General features: G+C 36.7%; 3 protein-coding genes and 1 long non-coding RNA gene across 7 annotated transcripts in view; 2 read left to right on the top strand and 2 right to left on the bottom strand.

Annotated features, from left to right (window-relative positions):
* The window catches only part of LOC110861568, a 28767-nt gene extending 17869 nt beyond the window's left edge, over positions 1 to 10898 (top strand). Inside the window, exons 7-11 of one of the 4 annotated variants that reach the window (XR_004833222.1) lie at positions 4329 to 4339; positions 4544 to 4715; positions 4819 to 4893; positions 6359 to 6522; positions 8670 to 10898. This is a non-coding gene — a long non-coding RNA (uncharacterized LOC110861568). Of the gene's footprint in view, positions 1 to 4328; positions 4340 to 4543; positions 4716 to 4818; positions 4894 to 6358 lie in introns of all 4 variants that reach the window. The other 3 variants (XR_004833220.1, XR_004833221.1, XR_002549063.2) reach the window with 3 other exon arrangements.
* Positions 10457 to 12278, bottom strand: LOC110861567 (probable calcium-binding protein CML13). The gene is made up of 3 exons (XM_022110698.2): positions 12148 to 12278; positions 11866 to 11952; positions 10457 to 11379 (listed from the first exon to the last, which is right to left on the bottom strand). The coding sequence occupies exon 3, from the start codon at positions 11377 to 11379 to the stop codon at positions 10924 to 10926; it is 456 nt and encodes a 151-aa protein (XP_021966390.1). The 5' UTR covers positions 11866 to 11952; positions 12148 to 12278; the 3' UTR covers positions 10457 to 10923.
* A 6351-nt stretch (positions 12279 to 18629) lies between these two features.
* On the bottom strand, positions 18630 to 21444 carry LOC110861595 (cholesterol 7-desaturase). Its single transcript, XM_022110725.2, has 8 exons — positions 21096 to 21444; positions 20478 to 20673; positions 20221 to 20415; positions 19960 to 20045; positions 19670 to 19762; positions 19360 to 19596; positions 19077 to 19250; positions 18630 to 18930 (listed from the first exon to the last, which is right to left on the bottom strand). The coding sequence occupies exons 1-8, from the start codon at positions 21336 to 21338 to the stop codon at positions 18754 to 18756; spliced, it is 1401 nt and encodes a 466-aa protein (XP_021966417.2). The 5' UTR covers positions 21339 to 21444; the 3' UTR covers positions 18630 to 18753.
* Positions 21445 to 24591: 3147 nt separating this feature from the next.
* Positions 24592 to 26703, top strand: LOC110861626 (zinc finger protein 628). The gene is made up of 3 exons (XM_022110760.2): positions 24592 to 24693; positions 25113 to 25243; positions 25320 to 26703. Exons 2-3 carry the CDS (start codon positions 25162 to 25164, stop codon positions 26483 to 26485), a joined length of 1248 nt encoding a protein of 415 aa, XP_021966452.1. The 5' UTR covers positions 24592 to 24693; positions 25113 to 25161; the 3' UTR covers positions 26486 to 26703.
* The last annotated feature ends 397 nt before the right edge of the window (positions 26704 to 27100 follow it).

The following is a 27100-nucleotide window of genomic DNA, read 5'->3' as shown; positions in this document are numbered from 1 at the left end:
CTTTTCTTGTACTGCTACACAGTTACGGTCACTTTGTGACATCTACTCTGACAACGGTACCAACTTCGTTGGTGCTAACCGTGAAATGAAGGAGATGCTACAGCTTATCCAATCAAATAATCACAACGTGCAAATCTCCAACCAACTATCATCCGAAGGCGTTCAGTGGCACTTCAACCCTGCCTCCTCACCACACTTCGGAGGACTTTGGGAAGCCGGCGTGAAGTCCATAAAATATCATTTACGACGAATCATGGGATCGCAGCGATGGACCTTCGAGATGCTATCAACAGCATTGGCGCAAATTGAGGCGATTCTCAACTCGCGTCCATTGACACCTGTGTCCTCATCTCCAGAAGATTTGGACGCTCTCACCCCTGGTCACTTCCTAATCGGCGCACCGCTCACATCCATTCCGGAACCAAATTTCTCTGAGATCAACATCAATCGATTGTCTCTCTGGCAGCATATTCAGAAATTGACCCAACACTTCTGGAAAAGGTGGACTTCTGAATACCTTGCTCGTCTCCAGCAACGACCAAAGTGGATGTCCGGTGACCGAAAGATAAAGGAAGGTGACATGGTCATTATAAAGGAGGACAACTTGCCCCCACTCCAATGGAAATTAGCACGCGTTCTTCATCTTCATCCTGGTGCCGATTCTATTGTACGTGTCGTCACTCTCAAGACTGCAACTGGCACCTTCAAAAGACCGGTTGTGAATTTAAGTTTGCTCCCAATTGACAATACCACATAAGTATCAATTTTTGACTCATTGTAATGTACTTTAATTCTTTTGAAATAGTATTTCAAGGTCGGCGGAATGTTCGATATCAGCATTATTTCTCATGCATTTTTGTATGTCCTTGTTGCATGAACTCAAATGTCTCATGTTTTATCATATATTTTAATTCCTAGACGAAGTTTATCTTATCTCTAGACTAATTCAATTATCTAATTTACTCAATTTTGTACTTGTTCCAATAAGTTCTAAAATGTTACGAAATCTTTGTACATGACTCAAAGTTTGAACCACCTTGACCCTACCTTGACTGTCTACCCATAAAACCCCAATTATCTTTTTCCTCACCGTCCACTTTTCTTGTACTGCTACACAGTTACGGTCACTTTGTTCTTTGAGTCTCAATATTGCCCCAATTTTAACTAATGTAAAGAAATCGATTTTATGACTAAATAAACACAAGCTAAGGGCACATAGTACCGATCTCGTGGACCACCCCCTTCTTTCTGGACACCATTGTCCTTAAGTGCACCCTGCAATTCGCACGCCAACCAATTCTGCAAATCCTCAAATTCACCAATCCTCTCATCTCATCACCAAGCCACAACGAAATCAGATCCACACAAACTCATCTTCATACACAAACAGCAGCGATTCGCTATAAAAAATTGCAAAAAGTTATCTGGCATTAATTATATCTCTGGTATCATCTGTTATTTAGGTATTGATTTCTGGGTACTAAAGTGGCCACCGCTTGGTATTCAAATTATACCAGTCCATAAAAATTGTCTACGGATAAGGTAAAACTTTAATACCGAGCTATTACTAAACAGTATTACTTTTCAATACCACTTTGGTAGAGTCATATAAGTATGTACATAAATACTGTTTAGTATTATTTTAATATTGGATTTCTAAGAGTGTAGTAATCTTACGTTTGAAGCGCCGTTAAACAAAATAATGGACAAGGTCAAGGTGATGACTCACTCTGTAATGAAGATAATGCTGGCCTCGATTAATACAGCACCTACAAATTAAACATTTACATTTTAACGAATTATGTATTTCAAAATCCGACATATTTTTCGCACTTACCAACAAAGTTGAAAAATTTAGTCTTGTTCTGTTCAAAGCTTTGCACGACTGAGTTCGTGGTGGATTGGTTGACAGAATCGGAATGGTCCACATGAGGCAGGGGGTCGTGTCAAAATGAAACTCGGACATGTTGGTTATCATACCCACGGGGGCATGACCAGTCGCGGTTCCGTTGAGGGGGGTGACAGTCACGTGGGAAAGTGCCAGAACACCACCAGAGAGGAGAAGCATGACGCCCACGCAAAGTGAAAGTGACGCCTTAATCTGAACAAATTGTTAAATAAACCCGATTAGAAAATGTTTGGTTTGAAATATGTTGGTTTTTTAATCTGACGAATTGTAAAATAAACCAGATTAATAAATTATTGGATTGTAATATCAAATTCTGCATATTTTTAATGCATACCATTTGTAAAAGTGCGACAACCTGTGTCCACATTTGCAGCGAACCACGGCAGATGGGATGACACCACATTTTTTTGAAAATTTTTGGAGAAAATTTGGAAATGATGTGTCTACTCGATTCACAAGTAAGTTAAGGAATGATTACTTTTAAGAAAATTGTGACATAAAGGGCAGGATTTTACGGTAGAATATTGTAGGATGACTAATCTTAAGACATAAATACATTTTGTAACGAAATGTGTGCATACATATGTACCCTGACAGTTTCAAATATACGTATGTATTTACATAGTGGTCGTACATAAAGCATGTGATCGATTTGAATCTTGACCACTATCCACATGGTGTGATCTACATATGTATATGACCCACGTTACCTTGCCCCCACTCAAATCGATCGCATTCTATTTGCACATTCCCATGTCGACATATGTATATATGTAGGTACGAAGTGTAGCCTAAATATTATTTGTAGGTATATATGTAGATATTCACGCACGCATGAATGTACGCATGTTTGAACTCATTGGATCATGATGCTCTTAATCGTTCGCATGACTCATGGGACCAAGGTTCACAATACCAAAAATTGGGCTAAGCTCGGTACTTATTTACATAGCTGTGTAAAGGAATATTTCTGTCAATTGTCAAATCCTGTGATAATGAAAAAATTATGACTCAGAACCAATTTTCCAAATACCAACCCGGTAAGAAGTTATTACCAAATGAATGCATAAGACCAGTGCGGAGTATATGTATGTGTAAATATGTATGTGACTCTACAAGATTTTTAACAGCGCATGCATTTATTTACTTAAGTATTTCAAACAAAGTCAAATCGATAGTGTAAAAATATATTTATCTAACTGATGTAGGCATTATATTATTCGATAAAGGGCCATACGTAGAGGATGTGATCGATTTCTGGAGAATTTTGACCACTACGGTGTGAGCTACATATATGTATGTACGTGTACCCTGATGATTAACATGGCAAGAATAGGACGCCTTGGCCTATACCTCTTTTCTCAAATCGACCACATACTTTTTGCACAATCCCTAAATATTCCACTTTGTTTCATCCTCAGTCACTCAGAGTGGCTCACTCCATGAATAACATGAAATTCGACATTTAATTCTACACTCAGAAAAACCTGGGATTAATATCGTCACCGAATAGTGTGCAAATGTGACTTCACCAAATTATGATAATCTTTTGTAATTGTACCACCATAAAGTAAGAAACATTATCACCGTAGGGTGTATTGTGTACTTAATCTGCGCACAGCGTTCGGTGACGATTAACACCGGATTATTAAGAGTGTACCCTTTAGCCGCATTCTTAGCGGAGACACATATTTGCATAAAAAGATGATTAGATGATGAGAAAAGAAGCAGAGGACATGCGCCCCAAGGCTGACAAATTTTACGTTTTCCAAATTTACTGTGCACATTCTCCTCTTTGGATGCAAATAGGTATCTTCGCCAAACCTGCGCAGTCGGAGATACTGTCATTTGCAAATTTCATACTAGTTAAATTTGCGATCGATTTACACCAGTTTGGTCCAAATCTGTAAGCATACATGCGTTGGGTGACCTCCATTGTGAGTGCACGTGTGTACCCTTTTGGATTCAAGTTACCTTTGTAAATTACATCTCACCCCTCAACAGGTTGGCTCACACTTATATTGCATAGACACACTGATGTACAGTGAAAGTAACGTAAAAAAAATGGGTATGTGTGGGTCACTAGCCTCTTTCACGCATAACCTGTATGCGTTCTGGGTCCAAAGATGAAATCGTTGCTAGGCAACAATTGTCAGTTTTTTTTACCGTTCAGCCTCATCTGCCTCGCCTTCATTAATCCAACATACGGCATTGTTGCAGTGTAACACTTTACAGACTTTCAAACTCATCAAAAATATTAAGTCCGTCATAAATAATAAATAAGTTCGCGTGATACATATTTAAATACATACATAAATCAATTTGACACTAAACGAATCCAAATCATATTTATATAAATGAACAGCTAAAAATGTCATTATTAATCAAGTTTTCTAAGATTGGAAATGTTTATTTCCAGCGGACGAAAGGGTAAGAAAAAGTTTGTTTAAGTACAAAATATTGAGAAATTGCTTTGGTTTGCCCGAAATATGTACATATGTACATGCATAGGTATGTACGTCAAAATAATCATGCAGAATCATCATACCTGTGCATACATACTTAATCTTGCCATCTCCTCCAATTTACTATTAAAATTACATAAAATAAGCTTATTTATTTCCCAATGATAAGCATACACTCTAAGGAATCCGGCGATAAGCGTGACTCTACTGGTTCTGGTGATCGGGAATTTTGGCGTTTTGTTGGTGGTGTGGTGATTAAATACAACCGTGCTGGTGGTGGGTAATTTTCATGATGCAGTGACCAAGCTGTCACCGACCGGTGGCGTATGATCACCATTCCGGTAATAAAATTCCTTAGAGTGTATTAATCACTTTGTGTCAGAGTTATCGGAGGACATGATTGTTTTATTAATTTTTAAATATTACTTACTATTTACTATGCAGGTAAAAAGCTACAAAATGCACGTCTTGCATTTATGTACATACATATGCAGAACTGAAGATGAACGTGAAGACAAGGTACGTACATGCATATCTACATTTTTATTATTTGATTTGATTTGATTTGATTTGATTTGATATCCTTTATTCATGTGTCAATAAATATCAGTTAAATACAAACTGGTTTACAATCCGTGACACTATAAGCTAATTCTCTATATATAAGCATGTATCTAATTATTAACTAAAATTAATAGTAAATATATTCTTCCTTGCGTCTAGAAATTATCCATTCGCGACTCAATTTAGGATAAGTTATGTTATCTTCCCAGTCACGCGGCAGCGAGTTCCATAGCTTAATAGCTCGATAATTTATGCTTTTCTGGGAGAAAGTCGTTTTAGTACTGGGAACAGCTAACAGAGGAAATGTACGTCTAATTGAGGACACAGATTTAAGATGTGCCAGGTTCTTAAACGCATACTTAAGTAGAAAAAGGTCTCTTCTCTCCGGTACTGTTAACATATTACACTTAGATCGTAAATCTACTATATTTAACTTATGTCTGAGGTCTTTGTAGTGTCGAGATTTGCGGATACGAGTTTTTTTCGCAATAATAGGTAAATAAAAATTTATTGGGTAATTGTCAACTTTTTGTTGTACAGTGTCAAGTTGTGGAGTAGTTAATGTTGCCCATATGTCAATACAGTAATCTGCAATAGAATGTATGTGACTATTCAACATAACCGTCATTACATTTTCACTTAAATATCGATTTAACCCATATAAATAACCTAGATTACCGGAAATACGCTTACTTACGGACTCAAAGTGTTGTTTAAAACTCAGTGTCGAGTCAAGTTCCACCCCAAGATATTTAAAACAAGAAACTTGCTCGATAATATGACCACTATCTAGCACCAATGGCGAGTTTACATACTTGTCCGGGATGGGGTCTCCACTTTTATGAAAAATTTGGTATTTAGTTTTGTCATAATTTAATGTCATGTTATTGTCAGTGTACCATTGTTGAATACGGATTACTTGGTCTTTCAGTGTTTGTAATAATAGGTCCAAATCTGTTCCTGCAGTATACACAACGAGATCATCGGCATATAATAAGAACGGCAATGTAATTATTTCAGCGATATCGTCCTGATAAGCTCCGTAAATAACTGGGCCGATCGTACCGCCTTGAATTATACCAGTAGGATTAATATAATATTTCTCATTATTTTTAAATCTAAATAATGTATCACTAACATAATTATGTATTGTCTTGATATATGTAGGGTGTAATTTATACTTAAACATTAGCTTTTTTATAAGTAAGGATCTATCTATACTATTGAATGCTGATTTAGCGTCGAAATAAATAGCTACACATTTCGTATTAGGATTATCTAATGATGTATAAATAAAATTTGTAAATTCAGTTATTCAGTTATTATTTCCTCTTTAAGTCATTTAAAGGATAAAATATTGACCAATTATTTTAAAAATACTTATTTCATCTTTAAGCCAAATATTCTTTATTTATTCCAGGTTCAAGCACAAGTCACAGAATTAAACAGGATCTACAGGAGAACAATGGAGCTAACCTACAAACGGCTAAAAAATGATGTCCATCTTCATGGAAAACGTTAGGACAGCTGCACAAATACATAATCAACTGAATCGCCATTTCTATTCAAGTATTCGCATAAATCGTGAGCAGTGGATGTTTACTTCTTTTTAGTAATTTAAATTTTATTTCGGCACTTTATAGAATAAGAACATACTTATGTACATACATAAATATTTACATACAGACATACGTACATTCATATCATTATATTAGTTCTTCTGCATATTGGCATGTATAATACGTATCTGTATCAATTTATGTTTTACATGTTGCAAGTCATCAATCTCTAAATATGGTATTGATACATACATGCCACACGTATGTACAGATATATATTTACACAAAAACTTATTTCTTGCCCAACTTCCTGCTTGTGTAATTCTGCTTCTTTTCGGAATGTAAGTTAAACTAACTAATGTACATACGTTTGTAGATGCCCTACAAATGATATAACAACTAACAAAGGGGAAGACAATTAGCATGTCTTAACTTCGATTGGGTCAGGTGCATGAATATATGCGCAAGAATATTTCTGTGCATAATAACCGGTCTACATAAATGAAAATTAATACAATGTGGGTACCTTTTCTGTTTACTTATATATACATAAGAGTCTGGATTTTCATAGATCATAAAAATGATCATAAAAATGTGGGATAAAAAATAGTTTTGTGTGGTATATGTATATAGGTATGTACACAACACAAACATAATTGACTAGACCGAGTACATCGGAATAATACATACACGGAGGCATATACATATATAGGGATTATTTTCATATTAAAATAGTTCAGTATCTTATCCTGTTTCTCAGAAATTCTCCATTAAGACAAAATTAGAGAATATAATGCAACAATCAACAAATTCGTAGAGAAATTGGTAAACCATTATACATACATAGGCACTTCATTTATAAATCAAATTTAGTACATTTATTGCGGTCATCAAATGAGGGTCATTTCTGTCCTACAAGTAGTTATCAAAGTGCCATTGGAAACAGTACTGGTGAATTAATTAACTGCACTATGCAGAATAAATTAAAACGCGGTTTTCTGGAAAAGGGTTGCTAGCTTGTTGCCTATTGCAACATGTAACAACGTAAAATAAGAACAGAATAAAATGACCTAATATTTTCACAAAGGTTTCTCTCCATTTTCCATAGCTGCTGGAAAATCATGGAACTTTTATTACGTTGTTGTACGTTTCTTGCCGTTCCGGTAGATAGTGGACGTTGAGCATGCTCTTAAGTAGGATTTCTGATCTACACAAGTTCCTCGCCAACTTTTGGGGGAGCGTTTTTTGTAAAATAAAAAGAGTATGACACATATTGAAGCGGATTAGATTAGAAATTCATACTTTATGCATGACAATCTTTATGCATTACGTTGAAGGTTACATGTGCGGGACTCTGTAACCATAACAGGTCCATAAAAGTGGTTGTTACTGGTCAGCAGTCATCAAAGTACCATTGGAAACCGTTTCGGTGAATAACTTAACTGTACCGAATATGCTAGGTTCTATTTACTCAGGATTAAAGAGTCCGGATACGTTATTTTTTTGATAAACCGGTTATATAAAGGACCCGAGGCGTCCGTTTGTTAATCCTAAAAATAAAGGCATAAGATGAAAAATACTGGCCTGCTTTAACCGAAATGTTTGACCTAATTTGGACGTTGGCCCCGTCGTAGAAAATCTACGCCGAATGCGTTATTCATGCAGAATGAGTTAAAAATCGGTTTTCATCACCCATTTCTTCGTAGCTCGGGTGTGCATGTAGTAGTGAAGGCGGGGCGGGGCCCAGAAAATGTAAAAGACACCGGAAATAACTGTACAACACCGTTTGGTGGTTTTTAGACGACAGCTATCTATCTTATAAGAAGTTTTATAAATAGCTGAATAGATGGCCTCGAATTCAACTTCAAGAGTTTTAATCTAAGCTTAATCGGTTCTTGCGACCTCTAAATGAACAATCAATATTTGCTACTGAAGATAAATGTTTAAAGGTCTAACCGCATTCACTCGTGTCAATGGGCATTAAAGTGTACATGTTAAGCTAATTAAACGGTTACAATTTCTAGTTTGTTCTCATATTTATTTCCCTGCTGGCGTTTAATCAATGTTCTAATTCGGAAAAAATCTCCTCTTAAATTGTAGGGTCTTAACATGCATATTAAACCACAATTCGTAATCGATATCTTTAACAATTGGCATGTTTTTCAATTGCAGAATGGTATGTATTGATGCTAGTGTAAAGCGCCATACCATAATAAATAAATAAGTATATCACAAACTTGTATAGTAATGCAAATTACTATCCATTTGGAATGTAATTTCCAATAAATATGCACCGCTGTCGATTACTTCACGCGACTGTAATGACTGCCTCGATGCGTTTAGCTGATTCAGCGTCTTAATAAATACCAAGGAAAATAACAAAGATCCCTTACTCTCTTGGCTTCCTGTCCTCCCGTCGGTTTTGGCGGCCGATACCCTGACCCATCCAGCGGCAGCGGCTCCAGACAAGTACTCCGAAGAGGCAAAATGACATCCTACCGAGGGTATCCTGTCAATTGCACCATTCGGTTCGGAGCGCACTCCACCCCGGGTAGACGCATCGACAAAAACTCCAATTTGGTCCACGACGGGTCCGGCACCGCTGGAGCGCAAGACTCCCACACTGCCACCAGGGCCTCTGGCTCATTTATCCCAATCGCCCAATCCGGGGTCCCCAGGTCTCCATAACCCTCCCAGACCAGGCGTAGAAGAAAATTGTCCGCCGACACCAACCTAGGACACAACACAAACTTCGTCAATTCAGGAACAAGCCCGACCGAAAATCAAGGGTGGTCCAATTTCACAATATTACGCGATCTTACCGCCAGCCAGCTATCTCCTCCCGTCCTGGTACCCGTCCCAGCCTTTCTCCCGTGAAATACGGGGACGTGGGAATGCGGACCCTTGTCCCACGATAACTGCCCACCGCGGAATGCATAGCACTCACGCACAGGCGCCTACCGTCCTCTACAGGGTTAGGGTCCCCCGCAAACATGCCCAATTCGAAAGTAAGTCGCGGAACCCATCGGGCATAATAGATTCCTCCCCCATCATGGAACGGCGTCACCTGGAATCTCATGCGAGGTCCCAAGACAACCCTGCCCAATAACAAATGTCCATTTATACATATAATAATCCCTCACCCAACAACTCCAACGGGCCAATAATGATATGGCATATAGGTATATATATTGGGTACATGTTTAGTAGGGAAGCAGGCTGCAGCGGCAGTACAGGGGTCGTCATTGTAAGACAAAATTCCTGTCTGCTGCTGCCGGCCTGCCCCAATACCTTGGTAATAAAATCGCAGAGTGATTCCACCGACGGAAGATTTATCCGTGTTACTGGAGTGGAGTGGCGGACAGCAATTTCGCCGCCACACTCCATAAGTCGCTACAAATTTCGAAAGAATGGGGCCATTTCATGAATAATTTGCTCCCCTCTGATGTTCGGCTATAGTTATTTGAAAATCTGTACGTATACATATTGTGCATATTAGAAAAAGGTACATATTTTTATATGCGTATGTAATATGTATGTACAAGCATATTAGCTAACATTTGGTAACATATTACATTTCATATTTTCTTTATTAACCAACTCAAAACTATTTTCTCACCATGCTTGCCGTCATGTCTATCTATCTGATAAGGGTAAATTTACAGATTTAGATGCGGTTATTGTAAACGTGAAAGCATGAAGTATATCTATCTAGGCGTTGAAATTATGATCGACTTATGTATCTGTCATGCTTGTAGGTTTGAGGGCTTTGTGCAGGGCATCCAGCATTTCCTGAAAAAGTTTCCAGACACATAAAAACATGTATAAATGCTTGACAATACTATTAATGACCACTATTATCAATACCAATGAAATAATTACGATTTACAACTTTGTGCTTAAATAGGAGTGTCCTTAAGTAAGGTATGTAATATGATTTGTGACGGATTTATTCGTACTTATTTATTATCATTTTACCACCATTAGATATTATTACATCTTGAAGTGGTAATTCTATTTACGTATGTACAGTATTTTAATTTATTCATTTATTAATATTCCAATATGCCTATGTATGTAAAATTATAACCCAGTCCGGGTAATACATAATATTAAATTTTAGTACATTAAATATTATTGACCACCATTATTATCGGCTTTTGTGCTTCTGGCATGCTCATTGTAAATGCATTTTTCAACTTACAAATTTGTATCAGATAACTTAAAGTGAATTGTAGTTGACATTTTTATTATCTTTAATACACTTTTCGTATTTACTTTACGCATTTAATACATTTACATATTTAGTTATGATCCAGGTTGGAATTTAAAAACTGTCAATTGCTAATAAATTTTGAAGTTCTTAATTGTCTAAAATGTTTAGAATAAACGAATTCGTATGTATCATTTATAAATTAATGTTTATTCATTTTTTCGCATTTTTGCTAAACCATTCGACAGCCTCGCCAATGCTAACTTTCCCATCCTTATTTGTATCCGCTTCCTCCACAAATTTGTCAAACTTTACTTTTGGAAAGGATGGATCGTGGCTGAGCAAAAATGGGATGATGGATTTGAACTCGGATTCATCGATGAATCCGTCCTTGTCCTTGTCCAGGGCTGTCACGTGGATTCGCATGAGTTCTTTTGAGTCGTCAATAGCACCCAAGGCAGCGACGAGAACTTCCACGAGTATTTTGCTGTCGTGAGAATCGCGAAAAAATGTTATGTAGGCATCCCTCTGCTCGGTCGTGTAGCTGTAGCCGATTTCTTGGACGAAGGCGTCCATGTCGACGAGGTCAATGTGGTCATGGGAAAAAGTTGGCATTTTCTTCATAGCTGCTTCCACCTCGGACCTTTCGTAACGACGGTTGTGAGACATCTGGAAAAAATGGTAAGTTTCAGGTTCAAGTTGGGAAAGATGCAGTGTAAAAAGGTTGTGTAGAATTTACGAAGGGTTGAATAAAATAATGGATGACAGAATAATTTAGTAAAATTTATAACTAAATATGTACAACATCGTACAAAATTTTACAAAGGCTTGGATAGATTTTGTCCAATTGTTGTGTCGAAATTTCTAAAATTTCTCAACATTTTCTGGAAAATATGGAATTTTGTTTTGGAAATTTACCCAATGCATGGAAATGTTTTTATTTCTAATAATTACTTCGCAACTAATTTAACATTCATTTCGATTCAGAATAATTCAGATGTGAAATAATACTTTGTGGTGAGTACGCCTAATGTTAATGTTGCTCCATTTTGCATTATTTCCAAGCTCGGTATTTTTGTCGGGAGGCAAGTATTTCCATGTGTAATTTATAAACCAAGAGTAAAAATATATTACGAGATTTATGTGTGTAATTACCTCTTAATTGTTAATTTGTATATTAAATACTTGGCTGCTGCACTGCTGGTTTGTGGGGTCAGTCAAAAAAGTAAAATCCCCAGGAGCCTACAGATAAAAGTACCCACAGTTCAAGTCAATGAAGCAATTCACCCAGTCCTTGATAACATAGTAAAATCCGTAAATTCTGTAAACTTACACATTTTTACAAAATTTTAAAGCAGCATAACTTACAAATTTTTTTAAACTTACTCGGTCTTTTGTATTTGGCAAAAGTTCGTAAAATTATTTTAGAAAACTTACCGATTATACAAGTGACCAAAACCTACTGCCTCAATGTATTCTTTGATAGATGATGGTCCAAGATCAAGTGCGGTGCAACTTCAATGGATGCAAATGTCAGGTTGCGAAAATGCCAAGAAATCTAGACAAAGGAGGATCACTTGGCTTACATAATTTTAAGACAGACATGGAGACTAATTACTGTCAGATGAAGCTTTGATCTCACTTTTAGGTTTACATAAATACACATGGGATTAACATTCTCTGTGATTTATTAGTGACAGGAATGTTTGTTTAACGACATTTTTATCGCTGCATTTTATTTCCACTTGATTTGTTTGACTTTTGCCTAATTTCCCTTCATTCTTGTGATTAGGGTCATTAGTTATTCGGTCCTAGAGTTAGAAATAAATTACCTTCGACAAACATATAAAAGACTGAGCAAGAGAGCAAATTTTACTTCAATTGCTCTTACATATTTATGTATATACAAGAAAGAGATGTATTTTAAGAAATCTGATTTTTACAGGGAGGTTTTGATACCAGATTTACATAGCTTAGACAAATATATGCAAATCTAGTTTTTCATCTTCCACAGGTTACAGAAAAATTTGGAAAGATTACTTAATTTTTGGCTGCTTGAGTATGCATTTATGTATGTATAAGAAATAAAATAGGTATATGCGTAAACTTTCAGGAATGATGTCTGATTACATAAAAATGCTTTCTTCGGGTTTGGCAAACAACCAATTTATTTAATTCCGACATCAACTTTGTTAATTGGGAACAAGACAAACAAGTATGAGGATTAAGTTTATTTAAGGGACTACATAAATGTTGTGCATATTGTATGTATTCATTCGAGTACGTATATACATATGTATTCCCAAAGTGACTTGTGCGATCATTTTATGGCATTATTTAAAACAAGCTGAACGACATACTTACATATGTACATATGTATGTGCACCTATCGATATACAAACACATACTTACCTATATACGTACAATTATGTATTTCTATATAATCGGCAGAGGCAAAAAAAATCTTGTTATATGTACATATACATAAATACATACATTTTACTCAAAATTATCAGAACGTTAGAAGTGGGTTTGTCATTCGACAGAATTACTTATGTTTCGTTATACGGAAATAAACGATTCAAAAACCTAAAATATTGTATTGCAGAGTTTATGTATTTAAAAGTTACAAAAACAAGTCCCTTACATACCTCCTCAACAATAAAATCTATCATAAGAAAAAAAATCCAGAAATTAAATTAGGCAAAAAATAGTAAACTTCCTTTACCCCTTTTACTTCGGGGATGGTGCATAACTTTTATACTTGCAGAATTTTGTTTTCTATACATACATACAGTTGCAGCTTTACAGTTATAGCTTTACCGTCAAAAATTAAACGGAAACTGTCAATTATTTGCAAACCGGTCATTATTACTTCATTTTCCTAAAATTTTCAAATGGTATATTTATAAGTAGTAGATACATACGTATGTATTTATTAGCATGCCGGGTTTTTCACTCGGAAAATATTAAAGGAATTAAGCACCTTTCATATTCATTTGCATATATACGCACATATCTACTTACATAATGAGGCCGTACAGAGAAAACTTGCACGTAATTAATTTAACATGTCAACTCGGAAAACACATATTTATTACATAAGTGGGAATCATTATACCTAATTTTGCACAATTTTCATAATTTCTTAAAGTGGGATGTTTCACTTAGGCAACTTCATATGAACGACGAAATAATTAATTCACATCGGTACATACATATACACTTTACCAGGTTGTTATTAACTGCCTATGTCGATTTATCAATTGTAAGAAGGAATTGTATATATCCCACAATTTTGTTACCAACATGCTTATTAAGCACGTCGTTAGCATTAATACATATTTCATTAACATCGAAATTAAATATCATCAAGCTGGAAAGTGACATGTCAACCAGGCCTCCAAGACAGTACAAGTTGATAACCAAATTGAAGTATAGTTACCTTTCCCCTTGAAATTATTTATTTAACAAATATGTAAATGAATGTATGTATGTAATTATGGACCCTAAAATTCGTTGGCAAAAAATTCGCATAAAAAATCACAAGGGCAGAATGACAACGCATAATTACCATACCGATGTCATTCTGCATAAGTTATTGATAGATTTCCATGTATGTACTTTCAGATCAACTCTTGTTTTTCCCTGCAAAAAAATATTATACAGAGGATTTACTTAATTGTCTAGAAAGAAAAAACCTATTTCTAATATTGGGGGAAATCTTTTCCTAAAAAAACCATGTATATAATTATGTACTTGTCTAACATGTATTTAGTGTACAGTATGGTTGGCCTCATGAAAATATGTAAATATATAAAGGTAACGAATTAATTTCTGTCATAGAAACATTTCTGTTTTTGTGTCATACCTTTCCGCCAGTAAAATTTTAACTAGGCCGCAAACTCCTCGCAAAATTAGTTTGAGTGTGTAGAAGTAAATCTAACGGTTAAACTTTATCCAAAGTCACAAAAGAAACAATTGAAATTTCGAGAATTTATTTAAATACTTAATCGAGACCGTTATGCCATAAATGTGTAGGCCGAGAGTCAATCGAAACCTGGAAAGGATCCAACTTTTAGTTGCAATAAAGCAAGTTTACATTTAACATAATTGGGATAACATGTTATTTGGAAATACGATAACAACTGTAATTACATATTTAATTCTGTCATTTTCAGAGTGCAAATATTTAATGCAAAATTTATTTTGCATTTAGTTGCTCCATAAAAATTCCACGACCTGGAGCAGACATCGATTTCAAACAACATGAAAAATATAAATACCTGCCCTGGTAGAATTTATATATATACTGAATTTTATAATAAGTATTTTATTTATTTATGTTACTTACTTAAATACGTATATGTTGGTAAGCTTGGAATCAAAAACTATCACCGCTTTCTAAATATGTATGAATTGAAAACCTTTTGAATGAAAATCTCCCTACATTTTTAGGCGATTTAATAATTACTCCATACATTACATAAAATTTATTTTAGGGAACTGCATAGTTGTAACATGTTCGCAATGCTGCCAGAAATTCAATTCATATTTAATACTGACTCCGTCGGATACAAAATTCACGTAATTCTTACCGAAATTATGTACTATTACATACTTTGGCAAATTCCTCAATATTTCTTATCAGATGCATACATAATTATACATATAATAAATGTTTCTTGCTAATTACACGTTTCAAGAAAACAGTGTGTCCCCCCTACTTGATGAGGGACCAGACGTGAAGGATGTCATCGAGTTTGATAGAAGTTTGAACCCTGCCAGTGCCTCCCACTCGGCTTACATATGCAAATATATGTTCCTTAAAAAACTTATCACTTTCTGTGTGTACGTTCCCTTTCGTAAATTGTTCCTGGAAAGCAGATAAGAATTTCAGGTATTCGAACAATTAGGCTAATACAGAATGGATGTTAACCTTGAGTGCACAACTTTTAATGCATCCTGGATTCTTAAGACTACTGTAATTAATAAAATGACGAAAAATTGTGTGCAATTTCATGACTCTTAATTATCACGTATGTGAATAACAATACAATTACATACGCATATCGTCCACATATGTATTTATGTTTTAATTATGATGAACTTACATATGCCAATTTTTGCAGGGGTCCGAGACGTAAATTCCTCTTTATAAATGAATATGTAAGAAGGATTGAATTAAATAAATAAATACGAAGACAAATAAGTCATGAAAATGGACCAATTGCTAAAATTACTAAATTGGAAAGTCGCAATTGCCTCCTTATTATAATTAATAATATCTACTAATTGCATTCTGCTGACGTGCTTAATTATGTAAATGGTAGCTACAACTTGATATAAAACGCCTGGAACCTTCGTCACTGCGTCCCTAAAAATAAAACCTTGTAAAAAGTCAAAGTACCACCAAAAAAGAAAGGATAAAATTCAAATTTTCAAAACATAATTAAATCTTGGAAATAAAATCTTGTCAAAAATCAAATTTATTTCAAAATCGTAAATGCTTTTATCTTTCATAAAGATAAAATTCCTTAAAAATTTCAGCCTTACTTCTCTCGTAGAAACTAAATCATTTCAAACTAGAAAAAATCTCGATTCACCCCAAGTAATAAAAACCCGCGAAAATTTAACCATGAAAAAAATCCGGTCTGAAACCATTCTCGATTACCTTCCCCTCTTTAAACTTGTCTACAAAACGGCTTCACTCACCCATGGAAACCATATTTATTTTGACAAGGGGCGAAATGAGTTTGTTCCCACCACGAAGCGAGGGAAAGGGGTGACCGGGCTGAGGAGGATCGTTTTATGGATGGTCACACTCTGGCTGACCCTTCAAACTTGCCGCCTCCTCGATGTCACGCGGTCGAAGGGATTCTTATCCAGTATTCCGTCCATTTTAATGTCGGTGGGATTCATTGGATCCTTTTTCCTCGCAGTGATGGGATATCGACACGCGAGAAATATTGCAAATTTGTTAAATACGTTGATCCGGTATCAGAAATATCTGGATGCGGGCGAAACGGCGAGAGAGGAAGTTGTGGCGAAGGATAAGAAATATTTGGCGGGAAATGGTACGTAATAAATTTAAATTTGGCGGGTAAAAAGCGGTGTTTAGTTTTTTGCGAGTTTGCTATTTTTTTAAACTGCAATGCAAGAAATGCAAGAAAGTACAAGAAATGTGCGCCATCTAGCGACGCGCCGAAACTAGCGGCGGGAACTAGTTTTCTGCGCTTTGCATTTCTTGCAGGTCAAATTTATTGCAAAAAACCACTTTCCCACGGTTATTTCTTGCATTTGTTTGCTTTCATTCTAAACACTGCGAACAATTCAGATCATTTTGGGCGTTTGTTCACGGATACTAATTTTCCCGCTAATTTTTAATAGGAAAACAAAACGGCAACAAGGCCATAACAAATGGAAAACCGCTCTCCTTCATTAAACGTGCTCGTTACGAACTGAGTCAGATGAAGAAGGACATCGGCCAAGGCGACATGACCCGTCTTGTCCTCATTTTAGCGAACCAAGCTCAAACCGGCCTTCCCCTTCTGACCGGTCTCCTCTTGACCGTGGCGCCCTGCGTGTTGGAACTATTTGTCCGATCAACGTTGCAAGATTGCCCGCAAAATCCACAAGGAATTTTCCCGCAAGGGAGCGCCTACCTGGGCATGCTCGCCGTGGCGGGAGATACGTTCGTCTACGCGTTTACCTTCGGACAAGGACCTGCAGTAATTGGGGTGGTCTTCTTCTCGGCAGCGGCCTGTTTGCGAGACCATTTGAAAAGGTGGGTGAAAAATTTGAAAATTGGCACAACCTAGACTTTTTCGTTGAAGTCTCACTTTACCCCCCGTGTTGCACATCATCTTCAATACCTTGAACTCTATCTCATTATACCCTGTTTGCATATTAATCATCCCAAGTTTAAAAATTAAGCTCTATCTATTTGAAATCCCCTTGAAGTCTCACTTTACATCAATTGTTGCCCACACCCCTAATCTAATCTCACCCTACCCCGTGCTTTTTCAGAATCATCATCCCTGCGGATCCCACCCTATCAAAAATCTCCTCGTCGGCCGCCATCTTACCGCAAAAGAGCGCCATCCACGCCAGCATGCGCCGCTACCGCGAGCTACAGCTGATCACACAGATGTACAACAACACGAATGCCACGGCGATCATTCCAATCATCTTTTTTACCATGATTTTCCTCGGAACGATGTCCATCTTCGTGTGCGTCGCGCTCCACAGCGTGCTTTCGACCGCCGTGTTGCTGATGACGGCCATGATCGCGTTTGACTGCGCGATCCTCGCGCAGATCTTCATGTATCAGGCGGCCGGGGATGTGAACCATGTCGCGCATGCGGTCACGTCCAACTGGCAGAGCAACCCGGTCGTGCAGCGGGACAAGCTGTTGGTCAGGATGATGAGGTCGTTGAACGTGATTCGGTTGAAGATCGGGAGTTCGGGGAATTACTTGGAGAGGATGACGCCCCTGATTATCACGCAGATTACGATGGAACAAGCGACAAGTTTGATATTGATGAAGGGGTAGAATGGGACCAGAGTAAAAAAAAATTGCAAAAGTAAAGAAAAAAATGGAAGATTAAAATTATGTATATGCACTCTTAGAAATCTAGCATTAAAATAGTACCAAGCGGTATGCATTTATGTATAACTCTACCAAAGTGGTATTGATAAGTATGTAATATCGTGTAGTAATAGCTCAGTATTAGAGTTTTCCCTTTACCATATCGGTAGCAAATTTTTACGAACCGGTATTTCTTAATACCAACCGGTAACAACTTTAATACTGAGAAATTAATGTCTGTCTGACTTAACCAGATTTCTGAAAGTGAATTTACGTACACTCTGTGCGAAAAATGTTCAAATTTCACAGAAAAAGACAGGCCACGTAATTGTTTTTGAATTAGAGTTTGTTTAATGTGAATAATTTTAAGAATTGGAAATACATAATTTAATCATTTTGAAATTATTGATTTTCACTGATTTGCGTTTACGTATAAGTGTCATCATTTTTGTCTACATTATTTCGTCATCAATTTTCTTTTCCTCTTCAACATCCCACGTGATTTCGGATGGTTTCGAGTAGAATTGGGCATACCAGCGGCGTTGCATTCTAACCAATTTGTCTTCTTTGATTAACATGGGACTTCCCCAGCGAGTCTTCCGATTCCAAATTTCACAATCTCGATCAATCTAAAAAATCCAATTGGATTAATTAAATTTGAGTTTCATGGAAATAATTTAGTGGCGAATCGTCACCAACGCATATAATTATTACATACATACATACATCGTGAAAACTTTTTTCTTGCCAATTTATTTATAGTGAACATAAATACCTGCATGGACTCCACGTATAGCACCGCAAGGGCGAAGGGATGTGCTAAAAGGGTTGGTTTACTGTACATGTGCTTGATCATCCGCGTCTCGAAGGGGCCGATGGGGGTGACCATCAAAAAGAAGGCTGACGGGCCAAAAAGCTCGCTCAAAAAGGCAGTGATTCCGGGACCCTCCTACACAAAGAAATTAATCTGAGTAGTATGCGGATATTTAGTATTGTGCAATTATTTTGCTAATTATTACTAATCCTGAGAGGAAAATATAAAAAAGTTAGGTGTTTACCGATCTTCCCAGGAACGACGTATCGAGGACAGTTTGTTTAAAAATTTTATGAATGATTGAAGCCTCCATGAAAGACTCGTGCCCCTTATTTTCTTCTTTACTCACGTACCACCCAGTTTTCCACTCTTGGTCGAATATAAAGTCCATCATTCGGTTGTTGAAGTTCAGTTTGGCGAAATACGAGGTTTCATGGAGTTTTGCGAAATGTCCGGTGTCTGCAATGTTTTCTGCGACTTCCTGCAAAATATGGGATATATTTGCATTGGCATTTCGGGGCAAATTAAGATACTCTAATCCAAAGTTGACAAACCTGAGCGTGAACAGAAACTCGAAATTCTGACCGTCCCCTATACGTCCAAGCACCATCTTCAATCTCCTTGATTCTTCGTGGGGTCCAAGTCGGCTAAAGAATGTGATTGTCAAATTTTGAATTTTTGTAATTAATGAAGTCGTGTAAAATTTAATCAAGATTGCGTCAAATAGAAGATGACACAACGATTATATAAAATGTATCCAACTTTGTATCAAATTTTAAAGAACCTTGGATAAATTTAAAATGTGGTAAATCTTACACATTTTTATTTAGAGTGTACTCATTACCTCGTGGCCTTGATCATGTTGCCAGATAAAGATGAATCCATTCATTTCAATTGACCTGTGCAGTTTCAGTTTAGCATTGTCCGGGACTAAATTTGGTAAGGTTATTATCAATCACTTGGAGGTTATAATTTTTTAGAATTTTAGAAATTTGTAGAATTATCTACATATTTTTAGAGTTTCGCGATTCTCTGATAAACCCGAATTCGAAAATCCGTACACGTTTTTCAAAAAAACGTCTTATTCTTAAGAATAAATTATTACTTGAGCTGGGATCCGCATACGGGATTTTGACACATTTTCCCCCTTTGCCTTCAAATGTCCAGCCATGAAATGGGCACTCGATGCATTCGTCCTTCACGAGACCCATGACGCCCAAGTGGGCACCGATGTGGGGACAGTAGCCATCCGCGATGTAAGCCTGTCCGCTAGCACCCCGCCAAACTACGAACGTCTTGCCTGAAATTATTGGAAACATTATTAAAATATGGTTAATTTTTAGAAGAAATTTTAGTCCATGCCGAAATAATTTGCTTCCTTGGCCTCGTTTTTCTTAAGAAATCTGCTCTCCATGATGACAAACCATCCATTCGGGTAGAGGGCCGTGGCAACCCCGACTTTTCGGGCTTTCTTCATATCATTTATGAAATTCATTCGGGCCAGGTTATTCCCATCTTGGCGAGTGTTTGCTTCGTCATACCCCAGCTCGGTCATGTCCTAGCAAAAATTTGTAACAGTGAAGGTGCATTGTGGAATAATGGGGGTATGCATTACGACTTCATAAAGTGACAGACGATACCAAAAAGACAAGGTTTGCAAGTTCGCAAAAAAATGGCATGACAATATATTTGCAAACTTGCGTACCTCCAAGGCTACTATTTAGTTCCCATATTTTTTATGTAATTATTTTGAGCTAGGGACATGCGAACTATTTAGTAGTTAATACCCCCAATATAGATTTATGAATAGAAATGTTGCACAAAATTTGAGAAATTTCGGAATTGTGATCTTAGACATATCGTAAAACGCAGATTTGATTTAAATGTTTTAATAGGAATTTTGATGGAAATTTCTAACCACATCCTTCTGTATTCTTAATAAGAAATACACAAATTCGGATTTTTTAAATTTGCATTTACCCGATATCTGTCGAACGGCCGGCAAAAAAAGTAGTACCACAAATATCCCACAATTCCAAGAAATATAAAACTTTTCCAGTAAATGAGAAAAGTCACAATCTCATAAAAAACTAAGAATAAATCGTATCCAAGTCGTAACGAGGTTTGAAGTTGATCTGCCGGATTTTGCAAATCCGGAAAACACAAACCTTCCTCCATTCTAACAAATTGTAAAGTTAGATTTGCTAATTTAGTCAGACTCATGTTTATAAAGAAAATTGCGAAAATAGCGAAACGGCGAAAATTTTCCAAAACCGTGAAATTGTTGGAAACTAAGCTAATATGCGAGTTGGGACCACTCCAAGAATTCTTATTCCGCTTTATATAACATTTCTACTAATTCAGTTGTACAATTAAATTAAGGAAAATTAACTAAGCTTGCTGACGTTGCGGGGATTAATTTCGATCGCAAGGTACAATTTGGTGCTGAAAAGCAGGAAAGATTAGCGAATATTACTCATATCCGTCACGTTGCTACAAAGTTATACAATGTTGCTTGCTTGTAGATTTATTGCAAAGCAGCAAAGTTTTATTAGAACAATGATTTCAAAGGGTTATTTTATTAGGGTAATTCATACAAGGTATGAGTAATTTTTTGCATGGATATTTATTATAGCGTGGCGTGTTTTCGGAAAGAATTCGGGCTTATGTAACGGTCGAGTAGGTCTATCTACATACCTATTTATACTATGATACACGAGTAAAAAACTTGTATAGTCAGGCAGGTAATAATTTATCGGTATTAAGATTGGTATTAAAATTATACCAGACCGCAAAAATTTGCTAGCGACAGGGTAAAACTGTAATACCGAGCTCTTGCTACACGGTACTAATTTGGTAGTCATATATTAATACCGCTTGGTATTATTTTAATACTGGATTTCTAAGAGTGTAGTTATGCATAAACGTATTTATGTATGTATGGAAGGCACAAAATTGGTATGGTGCCAGAGTTGGTAGATATATGTAATAGTTTGAAGAAAAATTCAAGCCGTTTTTGCGATAAGGCCATCCATTATTTTTTAACTTTTCGCAATTTCAATTTATTATTGTGGTTTGTTTAAATTAAAAAGACAAAATGCCTGTCTCGGGAAATTACAGGTTACACTTCAGGTTTTTCAATAAAAATTGTGATAACGTCATAAGTTCATTTGATTCAAGGTAATTGTGCAAATACATGTTACTTTGTAACTTTGTTGATGTTTCACGTAGGCAGAAAGTGAAATGGATAACATTCACATTCATCCATACATATGATAAATATACTTAAAGCAAATGGTTTCGGTTTACCTCTTTATCCCTGAGATTATGTTACAATAGGTTTGTTTACTTGTGTATGTATGTAGGTATTAAATACTCGTGCAGATAAGTACATAAATATGCAGGTACCTCACGTTACGTTCTTGGCGTCACATTATGTAAGAGTAAGAATTAAATGATTCGACAAGCAGATCCGCCGACTATTTCAAAAGTACAAATACTTAATTGGATTATGTTCCCCACATGAAACGAATTAAAACTTAGCATTTTTTCGGGCGCCAAAATTTCCTTTGGGGGGGGGTTATGAGAATAATGGGAGATAAATGTGGTGCACATAAGGCACAGCATATCTATGAAATGGGTTGATGAAATTTCAAAAACAAAATTTTGTTACACTCTCTGGATCAGTACCCCGATAGGTTTTTCGAACTGAGGTGGAATTCCGACTTTGAGGGGTTTTTCACAGCGACGCAAAATTGACTCAGAAATTAATTTTTCGCTATAACGAAAAAGTATGACGAAATGTTCATACATTAGCTTTTCACCAATTTTTACTACATTGCAAATTATTAGTAGTAGAATAAAGGTTAAATTACCCAGAAAGTCGAAATCGACCTGCATGACCTTTTTCGGGGATCGAAAGGTCACAATGTCAAAGGTCACATAGCCACTTAAATGGGGTACCGTTGGAAAGGTATTGGCGAGAGGATTCAGAATATGTATACTTTGTGGGGTCTGAAACCACTCCCTGCAAACATAGAGCCAAAAGAATATTTTTGAGTTTTTCCCATGCATGCTTCCGTGTTAGCTCCCAATCCACTGCTGTGTTAAATTCTGGACAACTGCCGATTTTCGTTCTTTGGCCTCTAGACTTGCAGGGAGTGGTTTCAGACCCCACAAAGTATACATATTCTGAATCCCCTCGCCAATACCTTTCCAACGATACCCCATTTATGGGGTAATGTGACCTTTGACATTGTGACCTTTCGATCCCCGAAAAAGGTCACGCATGTCGATTTCGACTTTCTTTGTAATTTAACCTTTATTCTACTACTAATAACTTGCAATGTAGTAAAAATTGGTGAAAAGCTAATGTATGAACATTTCGTCATACTTTTTCGTTATAGCGAAAAATTAATTTCTGAGTCAATTTTGCGTCGCTGTGAAAAGCCCCTCAAAGTCGGAATTCCACCTCAGTTCGAAAAACCTATGGGGGTAATGATCCATAGAGTGTAAAAAAATTTTGTTTTTGAAATTTCATCAACCCATTTCATAGATATGCTGTGCCCTATGTGCACCACATTTATCTCCCATTATTCTCATAACCCCCCAAAGGAAATTTTGGCGCCCGAAAAAATTGCTAAATTTTAATTCGTTTCATGTGGGGAACATAATCCAATAGAGTATTTGTACTTTTGAAATAGTCGGCGGATCTGCTTGTCGAATCATTTAATTCTTACTCGTAACTATGTACATACTTACATTTGTATATTCTTATGTATACACAAACTTACATACATAAATACATAGTGCTCGTATGTATAAAGACATGCATCTGTAGATAAGCCCACTTTTGGCAAATTTTACCACGTGGAAACCTTTATTTTTTAGTTTGACAATTTAATCGAAACCTTTGTACACAAACTTAAGTACGCAGGTAATCAAAAATTGTGAGATTTTATAACTTGCTAATAAAGTAGTATGTGGTGTGGTGCACTTGTTATTAACAATGTTTTGCGTCATTAGGTATAAGTGCATACATAATTTCCTAACAAATAGGTACCCAAGTAACCTCTATGTTCTTCTTTAATTGCTCATCAACCATATCCCTGTAAATTGACGTGGCATAAGGTTCGAGAAATTTTTCTACGCTTCCTACATACATACAAAAGCATGTCCAAATTAAGTGTCAATTCCCAAAAATAGGATTGACCATACCCACTGGTAGCGGTAGTAGTGGGTGTTTTGACCTCATTTATGAACTTAACCTACATGCTAGAAAGTTAGATGAATTTTTGTGAAAGCATAATTCGACATTTTGATCATGGTACGCAATACACAATAATGGATACGATAGTGACGATTTTTATCATTTCCAAGGGTGCATGCAACAAATTTCTGAACTCATACATAGTATGTACAGCACATTGCATGAATGTGAAGAGTGAGCCATTCATTTTCCATTCATCTTTTCATTCTCCACACAGCTGACTTTATACATCACATCACAAATCAGTCCCTGAACTTCCATCCGGACAAATATTCTTTTAAAATAGTTGGCTATGTTTCGTTGATAATCGTAAGTATTTTTTATACTATCTAATAAATAAGAAAACGATTATTTTGCAACAAGCTGGGTTCTTTGCGTAAGCATCTTCATGTATTTATTGTTAAGCAAAAGTAATGCATTTGTATGTACATACATACATATCAAAATGGTGACAATTTCTTTACCTGATTTCATTCCAGAAACAATCTACCGTTAACAACATTCGATAAATCAATTTTTTAAATGACTTGTACAATGTACATATATTTTGTGTCATTTAATAAATTTTCAAAGGTCATATATATGTACATACATGCATATGTGCATATGCACATATGTATTTTTGAAAATAATCTCATTTTTACATATAGTATTGCATCGTAAATTTACAGCATGTGCTATAATTTCAAAATACTTATAAGGTTAAAGATTTTGATAACTTTTACTAGGAAACCCTGAGGACATCCAAAAGTAATAAATAGGCCAGCAATTTCGGAAATGTTTTTTACCTGCGAAATTCACAATAAACGCTTCTCCTCCCTGGAACAAGTCAAATTACACGACTCTTTATTCCATAAAGGTGACAATCTAATGTTAAAAATTATTCTAAGCAATAGCTATTAGTTACTAATTAATAATTAGATAATTAATTACAGAGTATGACGACCCTGCTCTCACAAAACCCGAACCAGTCCCTCGCATCAAAACCCCTCCTCCTCCACCCGATAATAATCTTGACGGATTTACTTGTCACATTTGCGCCCAAACTTACCCAACTCAGGACCTTGTCCTCACCCATTTGACCTCACACCTTCCCCCCGACCAAGAAAATGCCAAAGATGTCTCTCCAATCGTAAAGACAGAACACGATTCCGATTCTTCAAGAGGCGACAGCGACAATTCCGAGTGGTCAAATTCCGTCGCCACGACATCTCGACATGATTCAAGCGACGACCCAAATTACAGCTATGGTTCAAACTACGTCCCAAGAAAACGGAAGAAACCACCCCCATCAAATTCCGTCGCCATGACGACCACAAAACGCTCCAAAAAACGGAAGCCGCCCCGAAAACGACCATCCAAACCACGATCCTACTACCGCGCCGTAAATTCCCCCCATCTCCCCTCGTACAACCCTCTCTATCCAGAGGGCCGTGTCACCTGCTACTTCTGCGGCTACGTCCCCTATTCCGGCCAGCTCGACCGCTTCTACGTCCACATGAACAAGCACATCCTTGAAGTTCCGTACCGCTGTGGGACATGTGGTCGCAGCATGGCGAGCCCTGAGGCGCTCGACGCCCACAAAAAGGTGCACGGCGACATCGACGCGCCCCGCCGATTTGGTTGCAAACTGTGCAAAAGCTCGTTTCGCAAGAAATCAACCCTTCTCGGTCATTTGAAGACGCATTCGACCCTCGCCGAATTACCGTGTCCCCATTGCGACAAGAAATTCAAGTATGAACGAGGATTGAGACGACATGTCAGAGTGTTTCATACAGATGACAAGGCTCCAATTAAGTGTGGGGTGGCAGGATGTAAGGAAACGTTTAAAAGGCGAGATCACCTCAAGAGACATTTGAAAAATGTGCATGGCGTTGAAGAAGAGGGGAACCGTTTTCCGTGTCCATTTTGTCAGGTGGTTTTCAATTTTAGGTGGAAATATGAGAGTCACGCGGTGGAAAGGCATCCCCGAGAGGTGAAGAAGCTATTCAGGTGTGACCAGTGTAACGTTAAATTAGCTAGTTTTCGTCAGGTGAGGGAGCATTGTTTAACAAAGAGGCATTTGGATAGGGTAAAAATGAAAGGAAAGAGAAATCTATAAGTGGAAAATAAGGGGATTTTATACGTTTTGGGGGGAAATGTGTTCGATTTTGCTATGTATGCATACAGTGCGAAACAAAGAAATAAATATGAATAAAAAGTATGGAAATATGTACTAATTCTATGAGAAAATTTCGAACTTTATTTCATTTTAGGAGGCTTGTGACATGTTTTGAAATATGAATAAATAATTGGTAAGAACTTTTTAGAATTACAAAAGTAATTTGCCAATTTATTCTTATTCCATCATTGATTTTTGGGGAGTTTTCGCTTTCTTAACAACTATGAAATAATAATTTGGCTCATTAAATTAAAATTGATACTGATAATTCCGATCTTTTCATTTAGTTTTATCAAATTGCTGATTTTATTTTCTCATACATAAATTGAATATTTGGAATTATGCATTATTTCTGCACATTCAAAGGAGATAAATCAATCCAGAAGATCTCATCTCTTAGAAGGGAATCAATTGAACCAAGAAGTTCGCCTCCAAAGGTATAAATTCGGTTCAGCTTCCTCATCCTCACGTAAACGGAGCTGGTGGAAAATATGTTACTCGCATCTCCTGGGGATCCTACGACCGAAATCGAAGTCAAGGAATGAGTGAGTGTGT

Source organism: Folsomia candida, unplaced genomic scaffold (genome assembly GCF_002217175.1).
Source record: "Folsomia candida strain VU population unplaced genomic scaffold, ASM221717v1 Fcan01_Sc043, whole genome shotgun sequence".
NCBI lineage: Eukaryota > Metazoa > Arthropoda > Collembola > Entomobryomorpha > Isotomidae > Folsomia > Folsomia candida.
Note: the sequence above shows the minus strand (reverse complement) of the source record. Positions and strands in the feature narration are given on the sequence as shown.

Excerpts from the sequence above, each read along its gene's own strand:
- LOC110861567 (XM_022110698.2), bottom strand. The coding sequence starts at position 11,379 with ATGTCTCACAACCGTCGTTACGAAAGGTCCGAGGTGGAAGCAGCTATG.
- LOC110861626 (XM_022110760.2), top strand. The coding sequence starts at position 25,162 with ATGTTTTTTACCTGCGAAATTCACAATAAACGCTTCTCCTCCCTGGAA. Across the intron at positions 25,244-25,319 it reads CGACTCTTTATTCCATAAAG|AGTATGACGACCCTGCTCTC; the intron begins GTGACAATCTAA and ends AATTAATTACAG.
- LOC110861595 (XM_022110725.2), bottom strand. The coding sequence starts at position 21,338 with ATGAGTCTGACTAAATTAGCAAATCTAACTTTACAATTTGTTAGAATG. Across the intron at positions 20,046-20,220 it reads GTATGCGGATCCCAGCTCAA|TCCCGGACAATGCTAAACTG; the intron begins GTAATAATTTAT and ends TACCAAATTTAG. Across the intron at positions 19,597-19,669 it reads GAGTTTCTGTTCACGCTCAG|GAAGTCGCAGAAAACATTGC; the intron begins GTTTGTCAACTT and ends CATATTTTGCAG.